This window comes from Cinclus cinclus, chromosome Z (genome assembly GCF_963662255.1).
Source record: "Cinclus cinclus chromosome Z, bCinCin1.1, whole genome shotgun sequence".
Taxonomy (NCBI): domain Eukaryota; kingdom Metazoa; phylum Chordata; class Aves; order Passeriformes; family Cinclidae; genus Cinclus; species Cinclus cinclus.
In genome coordinates, this window is record NC_085084.1 from 71,664,128 (window position 1) to 71,682,988 (window position 18,861).

General features: G+C 40.3%; 2 protein-coding genes across 3 annotated transcripts; both read right to left on the bottom strand.

Annotated features, from left to right (window-relative positions):
• Positions 1–7,535: 7,535 nt before the first annotated feature.
• On the bottom strand, positions 7,536–15,000 carry FBXO4 (F-box protein 4). 2 transcript variants are annotated; one of them, XM_062513390.1, is made up of 7 exons: positions 14,943–15,000; positions 14,352–14,587; positions 12,534–12,754; positions 11,460–11,535; positions 10,783–10,961; positions 9,773–9,948; positions 7,536–9,242 (listed from the first exon to the last, which is right to left on the bottom strand). In XM_062513390.1, the coding sequence occupies exons 2-7, from the start codon at positions 14,564–14,566 to the stop codon at positions 9,153–9,155; spliced, it is 957 nt and encodes a 318-aa protein (XP_062369374.1). In that variant the 5' UTR covers positions 14,567–14,587; positions 14,943–15,000; the 3' UTR covers positions 7,536–9,152. The 2 variants fall into 2 exon arrangements, with proteins under 2 accessions (XP_062369374.1, XP_062369372.1); XM_062513388.1 differs by lacking the exon at positions 14,943–15,000 and adding an exon at positions 14,705–14,875.
• Positions 15,001–15,072: 72 nt separating this feature from the next.
• Positions 15,073–18,539, bottom strand: RIMOC1 (RAB7A interacting MON1-CCZ1 complex subunit 1). The gene is made up of 6 exons (XM_062513967.1): positions 18,467–18,539; positions 17,987–18,087; positions 17,469–17,612; positions 16,945–17,076; positions 16,628–16,742; positions 15,073–15,386 (listed from the first exon to the last, which is right to left on the bottom strand). Exons 1-6 carry the CDS (start codon positions 18,537–18,539, stop codon positions 15,100–15,102), a joined length of 852 nt encoding a protein of 283 aa, XP_062369951.1. The 3' UTR covers positions 15,073–15,099.
• Between the last annotated feature and the right edge of the window lie 322 nt (positions 18,540–18,861).

Here is an 18,861-nt window from a genome sequence, read left to right on the forward strand (position 1 = left end):
GAGAAATTGTTAGTCTTAATAAATGCAAGATATCATGACTATTTTTGTGTCTGAGGAACAAATATGTTACAGGCTAGGAAAATATATTTAATGTCCAGTCACTGTGGATGATACATCTGTCTGCTAGAGATGGTAGACTAACTGACCATGGCAAATCCAAAGACCTTATGTAAATGACTGATACTAAAGAAACAGAAATGTGATGAGCAGTCAGAGAAGGGAAAGGAGACTGGAAAACCAGGGAAGGTGCAACTTTGAGAAGTACAGGTAGTGGAAGAAAGTGAGAAAAAGGCAGTTGTCAGAACTGGAAAAAAAGCAAGATATGAAGCATATGATATATGCTTCTCTTCATTCTGGTCAAACCCCTTGCAAGCAAGGTTGGAAGTAAGGAAGAGGAGAATGACAGTTACTGGAAGAGGTGCACATGTGCAGATCAATAAAAATGCATTTGGTTCTTGAGCCAAGGTAAATAGAGTAAATAATCAAAGTAAATAGCAGCGTTTTCCCTTGTCAGTGGTATTGATTTGTGTCTATATTTTTGAATAAAAATTTACTGCTAATTCATTTTAGTTTAATTTTGAAATCAAGTTCTTCTACCTTGTCCTGGTTAGGGACATTCTTCATGCTATAGATTGAGTTATGCCAATAGCTGAATTACAGGCCTGTAGGAGTTCACTAAAGAGAGAAAATCACTGCACCAACCCAAAGTAAGCAAAGGGTGTTTCTTTTTCTATCCAGAGGGGAAGTGGTGAGCACAGTATTAGATGAATTGAAGTCCTCAGTTTCTGACATTGAAATCAGCTATACAGTCAGTTGTCCATACCATCAAATAAACCTAGAGCTTCAGCATCAGCCTGACTAGAGCACTTCAATTGGATAAGGAACAAATTTAATTCATTATTATATGTACTATATATATGTGTGCATATATATATATATATCTCTTTCATAATTTCTAAGGGGAAAGTAGGATTCATTTTGAAAAGGTTCACATGCTGAATTTCAGGCATGTGAGTACTGTTGAGTTAGATGATCCTTCTCACTCATGTGGTATTTGAACAGTCTGAATTTGTAGTCAGATTCTACAGAATGTTAGGCATATTAAAGGACTAACACTGGCTTTATTACATTTTTTGCAGAAATGCACCCTGATATCCTAAACTGTAAAATAAACAGTCTGTACAAGAGCCTCTAATTACTCTCCAAACTGTGGGGCAGTTTGCCAAAAGCACTATGATCTCTGTGTGTGATTGACAGCAACAAGCAGAACAGAATATTGCTGGCATCCAGACAAAGGCGGAGTATAAGCTGGGAGTATAAACTGAGCACATTTTAACACAACTTTCAGTCTGTCTCAAAGAGCTAAAACAAACAAATAATCGAATATTATAAACCAAATTCTTATGAACAGTGATGTTGCGACATGCTAAAGTAGCACAAAATCTCCAAAATGCTCTCTGATCATCTCTCTCTTTGTCTCTATATAGGGACTTTGGGTCTCTAGATACTCAACAACATTCTACTTAAGTATCCTTGAATAGTTGTGTAATGAAAACCCGTCATTAGAAATCTTGGGAACAAGTACAGGAGGAACTTTTTAGCAATTCCTTGAGCTACACAAGTGAGTCAGAGGATCCCAGTCCTCTCTTGACTTGAGACAGCCGGAACATATTTCAGTGGATTCAGGCTACATCTATGCTCTGTTTAGGAGCTGGTTCTGGATCTTTATCAATGTGACTGGGAGTAAATTTCAGGATTTGGCTGGGTCCAGTGCTCTGGAACCTCAGAGCAGATGAGGCTGCATTGCTATGCACTCCTTGTTATGACTTACAGCCAGCTGGAACGGGCAGTGTGAGCTGTAACCCAGTGCTGTCAAGGTACAAACACTGTAGTGCATCTCTTTGGGACGTGGAGCAGCTGAAGTACTCTGCAAGCATGCCACAGCTTGCTGAGGCCAGGATGTGTGTTTCACAGTGGCCTTGTGGTCACACTGTGTCAAGCAATGATCCAGAAAGAAATAAAAATACTTAATTCGAAAATTTAGCTAATTGTATCTCTATTTTGGAAATACAGTATTTGTGTATTTTACAGGACATTGTAATTTAAGGCTTACTTTCTGTGAATTTACTCTAGGACTGTTTTACAGTACTTTATCCCAGAGCAGAAATCCAGTGTGCTAGTGCTCTTTTTCCAGAAAAGGGGTATGTCCTTCGGGCAGAGTTTGACCTGCTTCAAATGAACAAAGTACTCTTTATTTTGGATAAGGCTGGACCTTTTTACAGTTTTTCAAAAACAGCTGATTTTTTCTGAATTCAGTATCTAATTGGAGACAACTTTCAAATGTCAGCAGTCTGATTAGGATTTCAGAGGTGTCAGGAAAATGATACCCATTCTGAGGAATGATGCCCTAATTCTTGTGCCAGCTTCTACCTGCACTCAGATAATATGAAGCTTGACAACCTCTGGGTATGTTGCAAGTTCACACACGGGAGCAACCTGAGCTTTTATGGCCATTGAAGGGAATACTGTGACAACAGTGATAATCCAATATGCAGTTATCTTCATTCCACTTTGATGTGCACAAACCAAAACCAAATTAACAACATATAAATAAACAGAAATATTCAAGAAGCATTTTCACTAAGAATACAAGATCAGACATTATGGATTTCACTGCATATAGCACCATAACCGTTGAAATTTTGTGGTGTGTTTCAAACATTCCAAGACCTTCATTTCTGCTGGTGTATGCAACTCTGTGCTCAAATATGGGGTAAATTTGTATGCCAAGAAAGTGATTAGAATTAGGATAGGATTCCTGGCATATAGCTGCACCTCTGAGTGCAGGATATCACATGGTCCAGCTGAAGCACAGCTCTGCATTCTCTCCCACCCCTGACTTCACAATCATCTGCTCAGGAAATCACAAATCAGGCCAATGAATTTAATCTGGTGCACAGACTAGAGAGCAGGAAGGACACTGCTGTGCTGGAATGCTTGGAGACCAGAGATGCATGGAAGGTACCTCTGGGGGAGAAGACAGGAGTTGGCTCAGAGTGTTAGGCTTGAGCACAGCACTCAGGTGGCAGTAGGGACACCCATAAACAGTAGGTACTGTGGAAATACCAGTCTCAGGTTATTGAATGTTAGCCAGAATTTCCCGTGGTTGTAGATTTTAATTGTCTGCCATGAATCTTGTTGGATACTGTGGCAGCATTTCCAATGCCTCCTTTCAAGTTGGGGCCTTCAAACTATTTAATCCTTCAGGTATACCAAGAAGCACCAAAAAATCTTTACAACAATGTATTTTCAGTTATTTATTTTTCAATTTATTTCTGTGTTATTACCTATTTGTGACTGGAACAAGTGATCAGAGAATAGTGGGGTGTCAAAATGTGTGTATGTATACTAGCTGATTTATATCAACTCAGTTCCTATGGTAAAAATCAGCCTGGAAAAAATAAATACTTGGTAGAATTTCTTTATTACAGTGAGTCTAAAAGCAGTTCAAGCCTCAGTTGAAAAGAAGGATATTGATATTGGCTCAGCTGCAATTTTTTCCAACAAAAGACTGAAAAATGCTTGAATTCAAGTACATAATTCAACTGTGTATTGACTATACTCAGAGTTTCTTCTCTTGTTTTAGAGGAATGTAGCAGTTATCAGGTAACTGGGTTCTTCGCTTTCAATAATATGTATTTTTACAAAATTTGAGTCTCTAATTTTGGGAAAAAAACTCCATAATATTATTTTAATATTATTTGTTAGTTAAACTTGTAATTTGCATTTATTTTCTTGGAAATAGCTTATGGTTTCTCAAAGAAGCTTAATGTGTAGCTGTGTCTGTGCATCCTTATGCTATACTGCCCAAGGTCTGGATGTGTGATGTGTGAAGGTTACAGTCTTAAAAGAGGCTTCTCAGGTCACTCATTTACTTAAGCCTTCATTATTCAGAGTCAAGAAAAAACCTAATTTATCCCACCAAATTTAATGTACAGCACACATGCAGATCAAATTTAACCTATTTCTTTCATATGAAGTAGAGGTACACAGTTTCAAATCTTCACAAAATTTAAGATGAAACCAGCAGAATTTCTAAGGCATTTGGCTGTTAACACTATCAGTCTTGTGAGAGAAAGTTCTAAGCAACTGGTGTTTCTAGTTACATTTCAGAAACTTGTGCAAAAACCTTCTGCAAAAGATGATTTGATTCAAATAGAGAAAAAGGCTTGGTTATGTTCTTGATTAGTAGCCTATTTATGGAATGTGTCTCCCATGGTATCAGGCATGAACTGTTCATAATTCAAGTGCGGAAGACATGAGAGATACCACACCAATATTCCTTTATTAACAGAGCACTGCAGACTAAGAAGTACAGACCTCAGTCCTCAGTTACTGTGTAATGACATCGGTTTCTTTATTCTTATGTGAGAAAAGTGTGATTTATTGTAATGACTTTGTAAAGAATAGTATTAAATAATTTCATGAATACAGTAGATCTTTCTGGGTTGTTATCAGGATTACTTTACAGTGAAACACTTCACAGAGCTGGGTGAAATCTATTTCTGGAACTATATCAGTTTCATACTTAGAGCTGTTGTCTACCAGTGGATTGCATACTATAGAGGAATTAATTTTTAGACTCTACAACTACTGTTGTTCAACTTTCTTTTGATGGAGCAAATGGCTTGATTGATTTCAACCTTCAGGAAAAGACTGAATGCCTTTTTTCTCCGATTAGGTGACTCATACTGTGTGCTGTCACATGCAGGCTGGTTCTCCCAGAGATAGTAGGCTCCTTGTGCAAGAATATGCAGAAATACTGCAAGGGAGAATATTGTTAGGCCCTTCAGTGGGCTGTAACAGGTGATTCAGAAACCTCCTATGGAAAGTCCTGCCTCCAGTAGGGAGCACTTTGTGCATGTGCGCAGGACAGGTTTGGGAGCAGCTCGGCAACGGGGACTTGAGATCCTGGTAGACCAGGGAACCTGGATTCAGTAGTGTGCCCACATAGTCATAAAGGCTACATTGAGGACAAGTGCTCAATTCCCCTCTGCCCAGGACTTGTAGGTCTGAATCTGGAGCTGGGTGTCCAGCCTGCACTATTTCAGATACAGACCAGAGAGGATCCAGCAAAGGGTCACTAAGACATTTAAGAGGCTGGAGGAAGGAACCCTAAGAGACTGGCTACCCAGGAACCTTGGCCAGTAATGCCCAGACTGGTACCTGTGAACAGATGCTCGGCACAGACACGGTAATGCTGGAGCAGGAGTGAGCTGGTGCAGGAGATATTGAATCTCACTGGTTCTTAAATATTCCCTTTATCCAAACTCATCATGTTTTGTTGTTTGCTAGGTCTCTGCTCTATGCCTACTACCTTCATTCTTGATTGCAGTTTCATCCTCCAAAGACAACTGAGGGTAGCCTTCGTTCAGACATCCTCTGAAGTTTAAGCATGGGCTCTAGCTATAATATCATCTTCTGTAACTGAATAAAGAATGTTACTTCTCTACTCATGTATTTGAGGGAAGCAATTTATCCAGAACTGTGGAGGGAGCAGGACCCCTTGCAAGGCCTCCGTGGAGAGCTATTGCCTAGATAAAAATTGCTTATTCATGGAGACTGGGCTGAGATCCTTCTCCTGCCTCGGGACCCTCCCTTTATCTCCTTGTAAACCTATTGCTCATATTTCGTCAGCCCTAAATGATTGGTCCTTCTGTCAAGCCATACCTTCCCTATAAAAACCCCTTCTACCCAGTTCAATGGAATGTAACTGTCACTGGACCCTTTGCAGAAGCAGACAATATAGAACTCTGTGGAACCTCCACACAGCCCTTCTCATCTCTTTTCCCTGCGTCAACCGAGGTACCTTACAAGCTGAGCTGAAATCACTAAAAGAGCTCATCTCCTGAAGCCCAGGCCATGCTTGCATTGGTACCTTGTGGCTGAGACTACCTAGGACTTTGGGACAGGCTGTTCCTTGTGGGACTTCGCTATCCGGAACATCTGTGGCAACCGGGGTCTGGCTGATCCCCAGTACCAGCCACAGCATGGAACCACTAGTGCTAGAGTGGTGTGAAACACAGACTAAATCACAGACATCAATCGCTTTGCAATAATGCCAGCAATTATTTCCAATACATCTTCCTGACAATGTATTCTTCTTAGCTGCGATATTCATGCTACCATACAAAGTGATATTGCCAATACCCACTAGATTAAGAGGCAGCATATTCCCCATCTATAAGCCTTTGAAAAGCATTTCGATTTTTCCACAGATTTTTCTGTAACTGCACCTGCTTCTTGCATCTATGAGCAGGGAATGCAATTGATTACTTGGATCAGTTTTGGCAAAGGCTGTAGGGATGGTGTCTGGATAGCATCAGTGCGATGCAGATCAGCAATGCCATCCTACAGGACACACAGAGATCCACAGCTTCCCTCTGAAGCTGCAGCTGGAAGTCTTGACACTCCTGCTTAGATCTGGGACAGCTGCATCATCATCATAACCTGCAAGACATCTCACCAGTGACAGTGTGCTGCCTCTGTCTCGCCTGCCTGCTCTGAAGCTGGCAGCAGGCATTTTTGTTACTCAAAGTTTCAAATATTTGAAAATTAGCATCCCCATGGACACTTTCTTCTTTTGGAAACCTGCTCAGGTGAAGCCTCAGTAATAGTTTTCTTATAAATCACATGCCTTGTCATTTTAACCTTTTATTTTGTGACCACTCTTTAGGTAACATCCTGCCTCCGTGGGCAGGAAAGTAATATTTTTCTAGTGCTGTTAGAATTCTTCATCCCTAGGAAAGCAAAATTCCTAGGATCCAGATCCTGGTTTGAATTTTCACAAATGCATCAGAGTTGCATCTACTCTGATAAATAGAAAGCCAATTGGATTTTTTTAAAGTGGTTTTCTTCTTACATTAAAAAGTTTTAAGATATACTTAAGTCATGTTCTAATGTTCCATACCAAACGATTTCTAAATTTCTAACAATGACATTCCCAAGCTTAAGTGATTTCTTTGCTTCTAAATTCAGCAGACTCGGGAATCTAAATAGTAGGAATTGTCAAATCTAAAAGGCCGTGCATCTCTGCAACTATTTGCTGTATGTATGCTCAACAAGCTGCCTCTTCCACAGCACATTTCTGTGCACCTCAGCTGCTCCTCTGGACAGCGTACATGCTCATCTTCCTTGCCTGTGCTTATCTGCCATGGAGCTCTGTGACTTCACAGAATTCTCATTCCCACTGTTTTCTAGACTGCACCCTTGAAACTTGTCATTCTGAAAGGTATCCTAGCTTTAAGTTAATCTAGCTGATGTTCTTTAAGAAATATTATGTACTCTACATTATCCTAACCTTTTGAAGTGACTGGTAACATACAATAACCTTGTTCATTAATGACTATTGATGACAATGGTAATTTATTGATGGTAATGGTAATGGTAATGGACAGTTACGACAGTGTGATTGCAGTGAGCACACGTGCACAGATGTAGAGAGCTTAATACACATAGGAAGACTCTAGGTATCATTCTTTTAAAAATTATTTATTTCTTATGAAGAAAATAGAAAGACGATCTTCCATAACCCCCCCAAATTCAAAGTACCTAACATAGAATCAGGTTGCTGCATTTGATCCCATACATACATACATACATACATACATACATACATACATACATACCACTATGAAATTAATGTGATTAGGATGAAAATCACATACACCCAGTCACAAAGCATGGAATTTTACCCCAAATACTCATAAATCCATTGTGTCTGCTCTATTTTAAAGGGCAAAACACATATACACTATTGGGAAAAAAAAAGGTTAAACCACAGAATCTTCATTGTATATATATTCCTTTGTATTTTCCCTTGAAACACATTAATTCATCTTTCTAGATATTTTTATTACACATAAAGATGAAAAAAATATATACTTTCTAGTTCATGAAAAAAATCCCAAACATCTCCAACAGAATGTTTCTGACATGGCTGTGTTGATCATCACTGAAGTATCCCAGATTGAGGGCAGTTACAGCTGTATGTGCACCATGCAATCATTTATCTAGGTATCAAAAAAATAATGGTGACACCTGAATTTCCATGAAGATAGGAGAAAAGAAAAAAAAGCCCAGAATAAAGCAAATAAAGACCCAGGCAAGAAATCTAAGTGGAGTTTCCGAACCCAGTAATAAAACCAGTAATAAAAACATTAAAAGGTCAAAGACTATGACTAACCCCAAAGACATCAATATGGAAAACACAATTACAGCTTTAAAATGCTGCTTTGCTTTTCATAAAACTATTTGCAACTGTATAGAAAATTTCAAGACAGGTATTAATTCACATCTGCAAATGGCCACAACTATTTGGAAAACCTGATAGTCTGTGTGTGCAATAAAGTCCTGAATGATCCCATTTAACATATTTTTGTGGAGTCAGAGGCATATCCAATTCAAGCTAATGATTTCAGTGCAACAGAAAACAAAAGATGCTGAAGTCTGTCATGGTTGGTTAGTAAGTAAAATCACAACAAAGAAACAACAATTCATACACAGCAGTGTTTGTTGTTTCTATGAAATTTGGTCAGGGCTGAAAATCCCCCCCACTCTTTTGTATCTAGGCTTTTTTTTTTTTTAGAAAAATACAGGGGAACTCCCTTTTCTGAAATCAAGAGTTACTGTCTTTCTATCGGCCTCCTACTGTACAACCTACAGTATGTTTTCTTTGGTCAGGAAGTCTCACTGCATATACTTACTAGATGTGTGATAGGGCTGTGCTGATAATTTAATGTAGTGTTACACATACATTTACAGAAGATATTAGACCATTTGATGTATTGGAAAAGATTGTACTCTAAAGGCCTCTGGTTGAAAGGAGAGAAAAACAACAAAACAAAACACACAGATTATCCCTCCAAATCACTTCTTCATTGCAGCTGGAATCCAGACAATACTACTTGTACTCCTAATTCAGAAAAATGTTGGAAAAATGTTACGGATTTAAGTATGCGCAGTGAAATATAGGCAGGTTTGCCTTCTGGTTTTCCCTTCTGACAGTACTCTGGCAGGAAGGACAAAATTCTTACTTCAACTGAAATGGAAAACACCAAAGGGTTTACACAGTGCAATGATGCCTAATTCTATTACTGAGCACTTTTACAATTTGCTTCTTCCAAAAGCCACTCAATTCCATTTAGCAATCCATCTAAAGTTGCAGCTACAGTGTCCTGCATCTGTGAAAATAACATAAAAAAAATGTATTACAGATAACAGCTAAGAGGATCTAACAGTATTTTAATATTGCTCTGTGTCTATCTGTAAAGTCAGCATCAGTCTAAATTTTTATCACTAGTGTAAAGATCCCTTAGGCAAGAAAGGTTTTATAAGATTAAGAAAACAAACAAATATTGTGACTCAATAAAAACAAAATAAAAAAAAATTGTGACTCAGGAAATATTTAGACTTAAATGAACTGAAGCTTCCTTACTCCCTTGAAGATCATCATTTGTCCTTCCTGACATTCTAGCTTCATCTGAAATCTCTTGGGTGCTTTTGGGCAAGTCACTTAGCTCCTTGTGTTCAGACAGGCTATGATTCATCTTAGAGGACCTTAGAGAAATTAAATCCTTCACTTAAATGGAAAGTTCATGTTCTAGTACTGAAAGCTGCATATTTGCTTAGGTAGGTATAGTTAAGGAACTTGAGAGCCTATATTAAATTTAAACCACAGAGAAAAAGAAAATAAAGGTTTAAGAGCAAGTACCATCCAGGGCTGATGCAGCAGATTTAGTTGCAACTGATGTGCCACGTAAACACATGGAATTCTTCTCACACCAACATGAGACACACAAGACAAAACCAGCAGAGGTCTGTTTGGAGGCCCAAGGGCTGGATCAATCATTGCCAAAATACGAGCCAGCTCCTCCTGACGATGATGCTCTAAGAAACAATTTTTAATATATCAGTCTCAAGTATATGCAAATACAACATGGTTTTGGCTTTTTCATTTTTATGAATTTCAGAGACAGAGCGTTGGAAGGGCCAAATGATCTTGTTCTGCTTATCACAAGACTTACTCATCTGCCCTTGTCTTGCACAGACATTGATGACATTTAGATATTTAGATATTTAAAGATCTCCATAAATTCTACCAGGCAGCCTATTTCAGTCCTAACATCAGAGTGTCTTCCGAGTACCTCACAGAGATCAAAATTACAAGAAGCCATTCAGAAATGCTCACACACTGCACACTTAGCAACTCTTCCCTACTGAATGCACTTTTCTCTTAGTGCATGCCTTCCAAGATTTTTGCCTGTCGCTTTTCTGAGCTAGCCCTTTTCCTCCATTCAAATCTGATGAATGTAAAGACAATTACCATAATTGTTATTTAGATTTAGACTAATAGTGTTTTTTACTGTTTTCCTGGTGAAGGTTACTTCCAGGCTATTACAGTACAAACAATGTATTTTCAAGTTTCTCCTATGCATACCCAAGGGGCTTTTTTATTTTTTTTTGTTTTGTGTTTTAATCCAGATAATTTCCCACATGTAATTTAGATAGCAACTGTATCAGTATGTGCCATAAACAAAGCAAGGGGCCATAACCCCTAACAGGTTGATGGGAGAGCCTCTAGGATAGGAGATCTCTTCAACAGGATAAGCCATGAAGAAATAGCAGATTTTGAAAGGATCAGAACATGGATTTTGATGTATTGTGTATTCTTTGTAATCTAACACTCTAGTTATTCACAAAATAGAAGGAGAAACCCCTTACCTCTATGAGCTTCTGCATTAGCAACATAAATGAATCCATCAACTACTTCACACACCTTCTTCACTTGATCTATTACACTGTAGTGCGTGGCTTGCTGATTACCTACTGTGCTGTTCTCTTGGTAAAACATCTTATTCACAGCAACAGATTGCTCTTCCCTTGCTCTCCTCCTTTCCACACTGAAAGACATTTCAGTAGCCAGGTCAACTGAGAATGTCAAAACTGAATCTTGAAAGTCTAGGCAGCACAGGAAAGGGACAGGAAAATGGGCTGAGCCAGGAAAAAAGTTTCCTTTCTCCCTGCCTCCTCCTGCCTTCCTTTCTTTCTGAATGCACATACAGATATGGTTAGCAATCTGCAAGATGCTTATGAAAATACCCTCCAGGATGAGTTTATAGAGTGTTTCAAAAGGGATTCAACCAAGATATGAAGAGGGATAGAAGCACCTGTCATACACCTTTGGTACATATTTGGAAAAGCTTTATTACTTCCATGTGAAAACTTAGTGGTTGAAAAAAGAAAGGAAAAGCAAAGGCATGCATTGAAACTTCAATTTATAAGGGATATCCATGCAATAGAAAATGTACATGAAAGTCACATGACAAGAATATGAAGAAAAGTCTGAAAAAAATGAGGAACTGTACTTTTTATTAGGCGGAGAACAGATCTTATCTTACCTCGTGGTGGAATACAGTGTCACAATATTAAATTTTTGATTGCTGTTAAACTGAAAACTGACTCCTGATCCAATTCCTACAGAGAAAGAAAAATGAATCTCTGAGATTACAGCTATTTGGCTACTGAATACAATTAAGAGGGACTTATAAAATCCAGTGATGCCACAAAATGAATATATTAATACATAGATATTGCTGTTTGGGGTAGGAGATTTACTATCTTACAGTTAAACTTTATACATGCTCCAACTGACCAGACTTTTAATTTCATGAAAAATCAAGACAATGGTATTAAACTCATTTCTGTATTTCTGATCATTAGACTTGAACCTTGAAATCTAAATCAGAAAGGAGCCAGACTTGTGTTTATTAGCAGAAACTGGCATAGAAAAAGCCTCAGTCTGCTTATGACAAGCTGCATTGAAAAGAACATATGAGAGAAATAAAAAATCATTGTCACACTTCCTAGAAATGCAGTTTAATTATTCAGGTTCTGCTGTGCTGAAATAACCATTAGTTAAAAAGTAACACATTTTTGTCTCTGGCATGGACTGAAGTAAAATTAGACTTTCAAAGCTACTCTTTTAAACATAAAAAAAAATCCCTCACCTGTTCCTGTAACTCTTTTAAGAAAAATTTACCTCATTTGATATCAGAATACTGAATTGTACAATGATCAGCCTTGAGTTCCTGTGCAAAATCACAAATGTGTTTTTTAGCCACTTACTGCAAGCAGTACTGAAAGAAAGGGCTGTCTGTATTTATCGATTACAACAGCAGCAGTAACATGGAATTTTGGATGAAAATAGAAGAACAAGGAGCAAAATGATTCTTCTAACAATGTCCAAATTTAATAGTAAATTCACTGAAAATATTAGTTTGTTCCAAACGTTCACTGCATTTATCTTTCTGAATAAATCAGACAGAAAATGGTTTGCTTTTGCTGTGATTCTACAGAATTTTAAGGAACCAAAAAAAAAAAAAATCATTCACTTTCGTCATTTCTTCCTTGGAGTTCTTTTGTGTTATATCTATTTACAAAATAAGAAGGCCAAAAGCCAAACCCATCATTACCATGAATTTGTCTATGAGGTAGGCCAGCTACCAGTAGAATTTCTGGGCATGTCATCATCTTTTGCACTAATGAGTTGTCCAGCTCTTCCAAACCTGGCCCAAACATAGCAAAGCGAGGTTCTGCCTGAGTGACCAGTGATTGCAAAAAGGAAGTCACAGCCTCATACCGAGGACGGCTTGATTTCAAACTTCTTCTACCCTGAGGACAGCTCCTTTTATATCTGTGTGAAATAGATGCAACTAGAAATTAAACACAAAATACAAAAAAGGTATAAATCAAACAAGTTAACTTAGATGCCACACTTCTTATGATTTGCTATTGCTACAACTCAAAGCAAAAGTTATGAAGTTCCAGCCTGATGATTTCAAGCACCAGTACAAAGCAGGCAAAAGCATAAGTTCTTCTGAAGTCCAAATACCAACTTTTTGGACCTTAGTACACTTCTATCTACAGATCTTTCAGTTTATTTAAAAAGAGAATAAAAATCATTAATTCCCCATCCTTACTGAATACACAACATAGGTAAAATAACATCACAGCAGAAGAGTAACATTAAAAATAAAATTTCAAAAATGAATCTCATGAGTACATTTTCAACCTTAATTATACTGCTTTTGTGTTTATAACAAGAAACCACCTGAAAAGAACCATTTTCCCTGTAGGTACAGAGCTATGCAAGCTGCGGAAGGAGACAAGTGTCGTCTGCAAACTTATATGCTTGTTTGGTGCGAATGCTAGAAGTCATGGAAAGACTGGTAATTGAGGAGAATACCAGTCAGACATCCTAGAGAAGCAGCTTCAGTCTGCATGGTAGGCTGCTGCTGGGCAAACCTCTTCAAGGAAAGATTAAATGTGGGCTCCTTTATACCCACACTGAAATGTTTCAGTTGAGATTAGCAAAACTGCCAAGTGCACACGGACACAATGGAATCAGTGACTGGTGGTTTCAAATAGGTGATTCACACCCAAAGAGATTTAAATCCAATTTCAAAATCAGTATATATTTTGCACATCAAATTCTGGGTGCACTGTTCCCATCTGTTAAGAGGGGATGAAGGGCATAGAGATTGCAGAAGTTAGTGCATTTACCACAAAGCAGCACATTAAGGACCACCTTTGGAAAATGGGCAAATACATCAAAAATCCCAAACAAATCCACAGACCACTACTGCAAACTAAGGAATTGAATGAAGTTTAGAAAAGAATTTGCCACAAAATAATCTTTTGTTTTAAAAGTTCTTCTCAGTCATCCAAATATATTTATTGTGTTGCTATGCTTTTAAATACTAGCTGAAACCAGTTTTGTGTTACAGCCTTTGACAATCAGAGCTAAAACAATACAACTTGTTATTTTGTGCCCACTCTGTGCACTTTTTATTATTAGGTCTTCCAAATAAGATGAAAAAAAATGAAGAGTAATTTCAGTTGCTGTAGTTTTAAGACTTCTTGTTACTTTTATGAACTTGATGTGGCACTGAGAGCAAAGAACACCTCTTCATCAAGATCAACAGTATCCAGTAGTTGTGTGCCACAGAAGACACACAGTTTACAAACAGTTTTAATTTTTTATGGCATAAGTGCTGTCTTTTTTACAATGTTTTACGTTCTTGTTGAGTTCCAAACAGAAAGAGCTGACCAGACCATGGAGCAACAGGAAATTGTATTTCTAAAATAAACAACGGATTTGAGACACACCAAAATTGAAACAGCAGCTTACAGCAGAGCTTTGTTTCTGTAAATATGAAACATGCCTGTGGGCTGAAGATTACTGCTGTAGGCACACTTGAAGTCATGTAAGAGAATACAGAGATACTTACGCTGCCATGTAATCATACAGCGCATTGTCGCTGACCTCTGAAAAGGCTTTATTAAAAATCTCCTCCTCTGGAAGCGATTTCCAATCAACAGATGTCCAAGAGGGGAGATCCCGGAGGAGAAAATATCTCCACAACAACGGGTCTTGCACAGCCGCCCTCCAGTAACAACTCGTGCTTCCTAAGCGGCACACATCTTGGGGCGAGAGGAAGGACATGATGCTCAGCTGCACGTCGATCTGAAAACCATCGAGAGCAGCGCTTTAGCGGCTCACGGATTCAGCAGCGCAGGAGGACGGGGTGGGATACAGCGCTTTGCCCCCCCCCCCATCCCCGCCCCGCCCTGCCCCACTCACCGGCAGCGCCTGCAGGGCGCTCTCTCCCTCCGCACCATCCGGGAGCGCCGGGAGCGGGGCGGGCGCGGAGCCCCGCCGGTTGCCCCGCATCCAGCGCTCCCGGAGGACGCGCAGCCCGCCCCGCACCGCGGCCTCCAGGCCGGTTCCGCGCTGCTCCGCTCCCGCCGCCATGGCGCCGCCCCCGCACCGCCGCGCACGCTCCGGCCCCGCCGCGCCGCACCCCAGCACTGCCCCGCACCTCGGACCGCAGGCCGTAGTCCTTGGAATGCGTGTTTTTAATGCGACACAAGTGTACATTTCGGTCGGAGAAAGAAAGAGAAACTAAGTCGGTCAGTAATCGGAAGAGTGTGCCTTTGTGCCGCGAGATTTCTTCTTGCGCACACGCGCACTGGATCTCAGTTGTGGGATTTCACAAAGTAATGCAGCATTTGTTTTGCAGTTGTTGTGTTCCACCCTTGACCTTTTAAGGGTCCCTCACATACGGCCACGTACTTCGTTAACATGACTCTCCCCGTTTCTTGGAAATCCAGCGATATGCTCTGTGGTCTGCTGCCCAGCTCGCTGTTAGATGCAGGATCTACTGACTCAAGGCTTTCCTGCTTCCCTTCACAGTGTTTCAGTCCCCAGTAGCACATTTCTCCACTGTACATCATTGCCAGTAAGTGAGTGTCACTAAATACACCTGCAAAAATAATTTAGATCAAGTACTTTATTGTTCTGCTATAAGCAAGTACACAGCTTGTTAAAATTTTTTTCAGTAGTAGCACTGGGGAAAAAAAATCCAAAAAGGCAGTTTAATTATATAACTATATAATGCCCTGAAGAAAACCTGGATCAAGACCATGCTCATTTCTCTGTCCAGTTTGGCCCTCCATAATAATAAAGTCTTTTAAGACTGCCATATAAATATTATTTCTATAATTTTGTTTGCCCAATTATCTCACAGAATTTCAGTATTTCTTTACAGCCTCTTTAGCATAGGCATGACTGCACATATTTATTTTAGAATATTTCTGTGCCTTCCACAGTTTAAGCCTAAAAGATACTGTTTGAGGTCATCTTAACTCGGGTTAACCAGCAGCAGCTGTAGTATTTGAATTCAAAGACACCTGTGCATCTTTCATAAAAAGAAAAATCCTGCAAAATAAGTCCACAACTTGACTTGGCATTATGGAGCTATATAGCAGCAATGCCACTATCAGATGAAATGAAACAAGCAGGTGCTGCTACAGAGTAGAGCTGTTTGTTCAGTGTGCTCAACATGAACATCGTGTCCTCAGCACCAGCTGTTTCACCTTACAAATCCCCTCCTGCTGTATCACCCTACCTGCATTGCACTAATGCAGCCTAAGATCCTCCTGGAAGTGCTCAAAAGGAATGAAACTTACATAAAGCTACATGAAGTGGTAACACAGAACATTTGCCAAATCTAACCAATTCTGCATATAGTTTTTACCTGCATTAAGTCTACTGTTGTGTTTGTACCTGTGCTGTCCTAGAGCTAAAAGGGAAGATCAATATGTGAACCTCTGGCAGCCTCTGCAGTCATATTTGTGCCTTAAACATCTGTCAACTGTGAAACTGGATGGTTGTAAAATACTGTGTATAAACACTGCCAGCATAAAACACTACTGTGCAACACTCATTGCCTCCCTTCAGCTCCCTCCAGTGCACTCATAAAACACCAGGAAAATGAACACTCACACCTCCTAAAATTCATGAGTCAAAAAAGGAAGGCGGGAATAACTGCTTATCTGCCTTATTATCTTCTTGTTCTAAAAAGTGTCAAGTCTTAAACATAAATTTAGTCAAACAATAAAAACATCCAAAAAAATAAATAAAAAAAAACATCCATAAAGTGAAGCAGTTCTTAAGAGGAGTGGGTTAAAAGTTATTTTGGAGTTGGTTTTGGGTTTTGTTTACCTTCACTGAGTAATCTAGCTGTGTCTTTATCTTGAAGTGAGACATCTTCATCTAGCTGAAGAGGGCATCTAAAGCTAAGCATCTTCATCAAGTAATGAACTCCATCATTAAGACACTGAGTACAGTCAAAAATGAGGAAAAAGTAAGTTCTTGTTAAATTAATGATAGGCAGAAATACATCTTCCTATGAAGTCCCCAAAATCCTAATTGAAGAAAAAAAAAGAAATAAAACAAAAAACCCAGCCATATTATAAAATCAAAGAGTAAAACTTTAAAGCTGCATTCAGAAGCTCATAGAACATTTTCATCTCCTTTACCTTTTTAAATATGGCAGTGTTTTCTTGTAGCCATTCACTCCTTTCTTTTGCTGTGTGGCAGTACATGTAAAGCAGGGCTCCTCTTCTCCAGTAAAGACATTCTAGTAACTCTGCACCAAGGATGTTGATGGGCTGAAATAAAATCCAGCAAAACGGTCTAATACAAAAATAAACCACCTGAACTACTCATATGCACTGTCACACATGCAAACACTTTGTATAGCTCTTATTTCAGGAGCTGTGCTTGACCGAACACTCAGAGAGACAAGCCTAGCCTAACCTAACACTGTAGGTCAAATAGAATTGTTAACTGCCTGTGGAATCTTGAAATGTTAGCAAGAGAAATTCTGAGCAAAGAAGGCATTTGGAACAATATTCTCAGGAACCACTATTTAAATGCCAAAATACTTGAAAATGTTCCAAAATAACTCAAATTCTGCCCATCAAAAATACAAATACTACCATCCCATTTCAGATTTTTTTTGTGTTTAAATAATGAAATAATTTGCCCTCTGGCTACTCACTTCTTTTATGTTGCATTCCCTCACTAGGTCTTCTGGTTCTGAAAGAACACAAATAAGTTCTTTAAGTTTTTGCAACGAATATTCTTCCGGAAAATCTTCATCCACAAGCTGGTTTTCCTCAAAATAGGTAATGTCTAGGACAGCCTATGAAAACAAGAACATATACAAAGCAGAAATACTACTGTCAAAATAATCAAACGGTGGTGTGTTGCAACATAGAAAACTCGTTAGTTTATAAAACATTGCAATTTGAAGGTATTCTTTAACATTTAGTTTACAGAAGGTGCACGTTAAAATTACTGAAGGGTTGGTGATCGTGAATGTAAATCTGTCCCTAAAGTAACAGCACAAACGACTCTGTTACCCAAGTCAAAAGCAGTTCTGTGTTTCGCATCACTTCAAATACTCCCAAGTAATACAGGAGCCTTTCTGTCCCACTCTTCTTTTTTACACTAAACCATCTCCCACACCCTATACACATTTTCTTGAAAGGGAGTTTGATGTCCCTAACAAAGTACCTGGGTATAAAGCTGAAAAAGCGTGGAAGGATGTTCTTTGCCTTCGTTGCAGAGGTTCTTCAACTTGTCCAGATTAGCAGAGCCTTTCGCTAAGAAGGTATCTGAGGGAAGAAGGCAATGCTACTTTAGCCCCGATGGGCACTCAGCAGGAGCCTTCCCCACTCTGCTTTTCCTCATGGCTTTATCATCCACCCTTGGGGCATCTACAAGAGCGGCTGAATAATACCGCACTCAACCAGGCCAAGTCGTCCTGTCAGACCGCACCTTTCACGGTTAGATTAAGGCCGTCCCCGGCCAGGCTCTGATGCTCCCAAGCGCACACGCCGTTTGCGGAGATGCCCTGGGAGGCCGCCTGAGCCGATGCTGCTCCCTCTCCCTCTCCGTCTCCCTCTCCGTCTCCCTCTCCCTCTCCTTCTCCCTCTCCCTCTCCCTCTCCCGCTCTCTCTCCCGCTCCCTCCCTCTCCCGCTCCCGCCGCTCACCGCAGTCCCCGCGCGCCCCGAGCCGCCGGCCCAGAGCGGCCACCCGCGGCCGCAGCGCCGCCACGGCCGCCATAGCCGGCCCGCGCGCGACCCCTCCGCGCAGGCGCAGCGGCGCGCGGCCGGCGGGCGGGAGCGGCCCCGGGCGCGGACCAGGGGGCGCGGGGCCTGGCGCTCCTGCTGCCGCGACACCCGGCTCGGGACACCCGGCTCGGGACACCCGGTTCGGGACACCCGGGCCCCGATCCCGCCGGGATACCACCGCCCTGCCCGCCCTGCGCTCATTGACGGCTGGGACTGCAGTTCTGCAGGGCTCGTGTGAGCGTGAAAACTAATTTTCATAACAGACGGCTGTTGTGTCTGCAGTGCCTGTCCGTCCCCGGGGAGAGTCCCTAGCG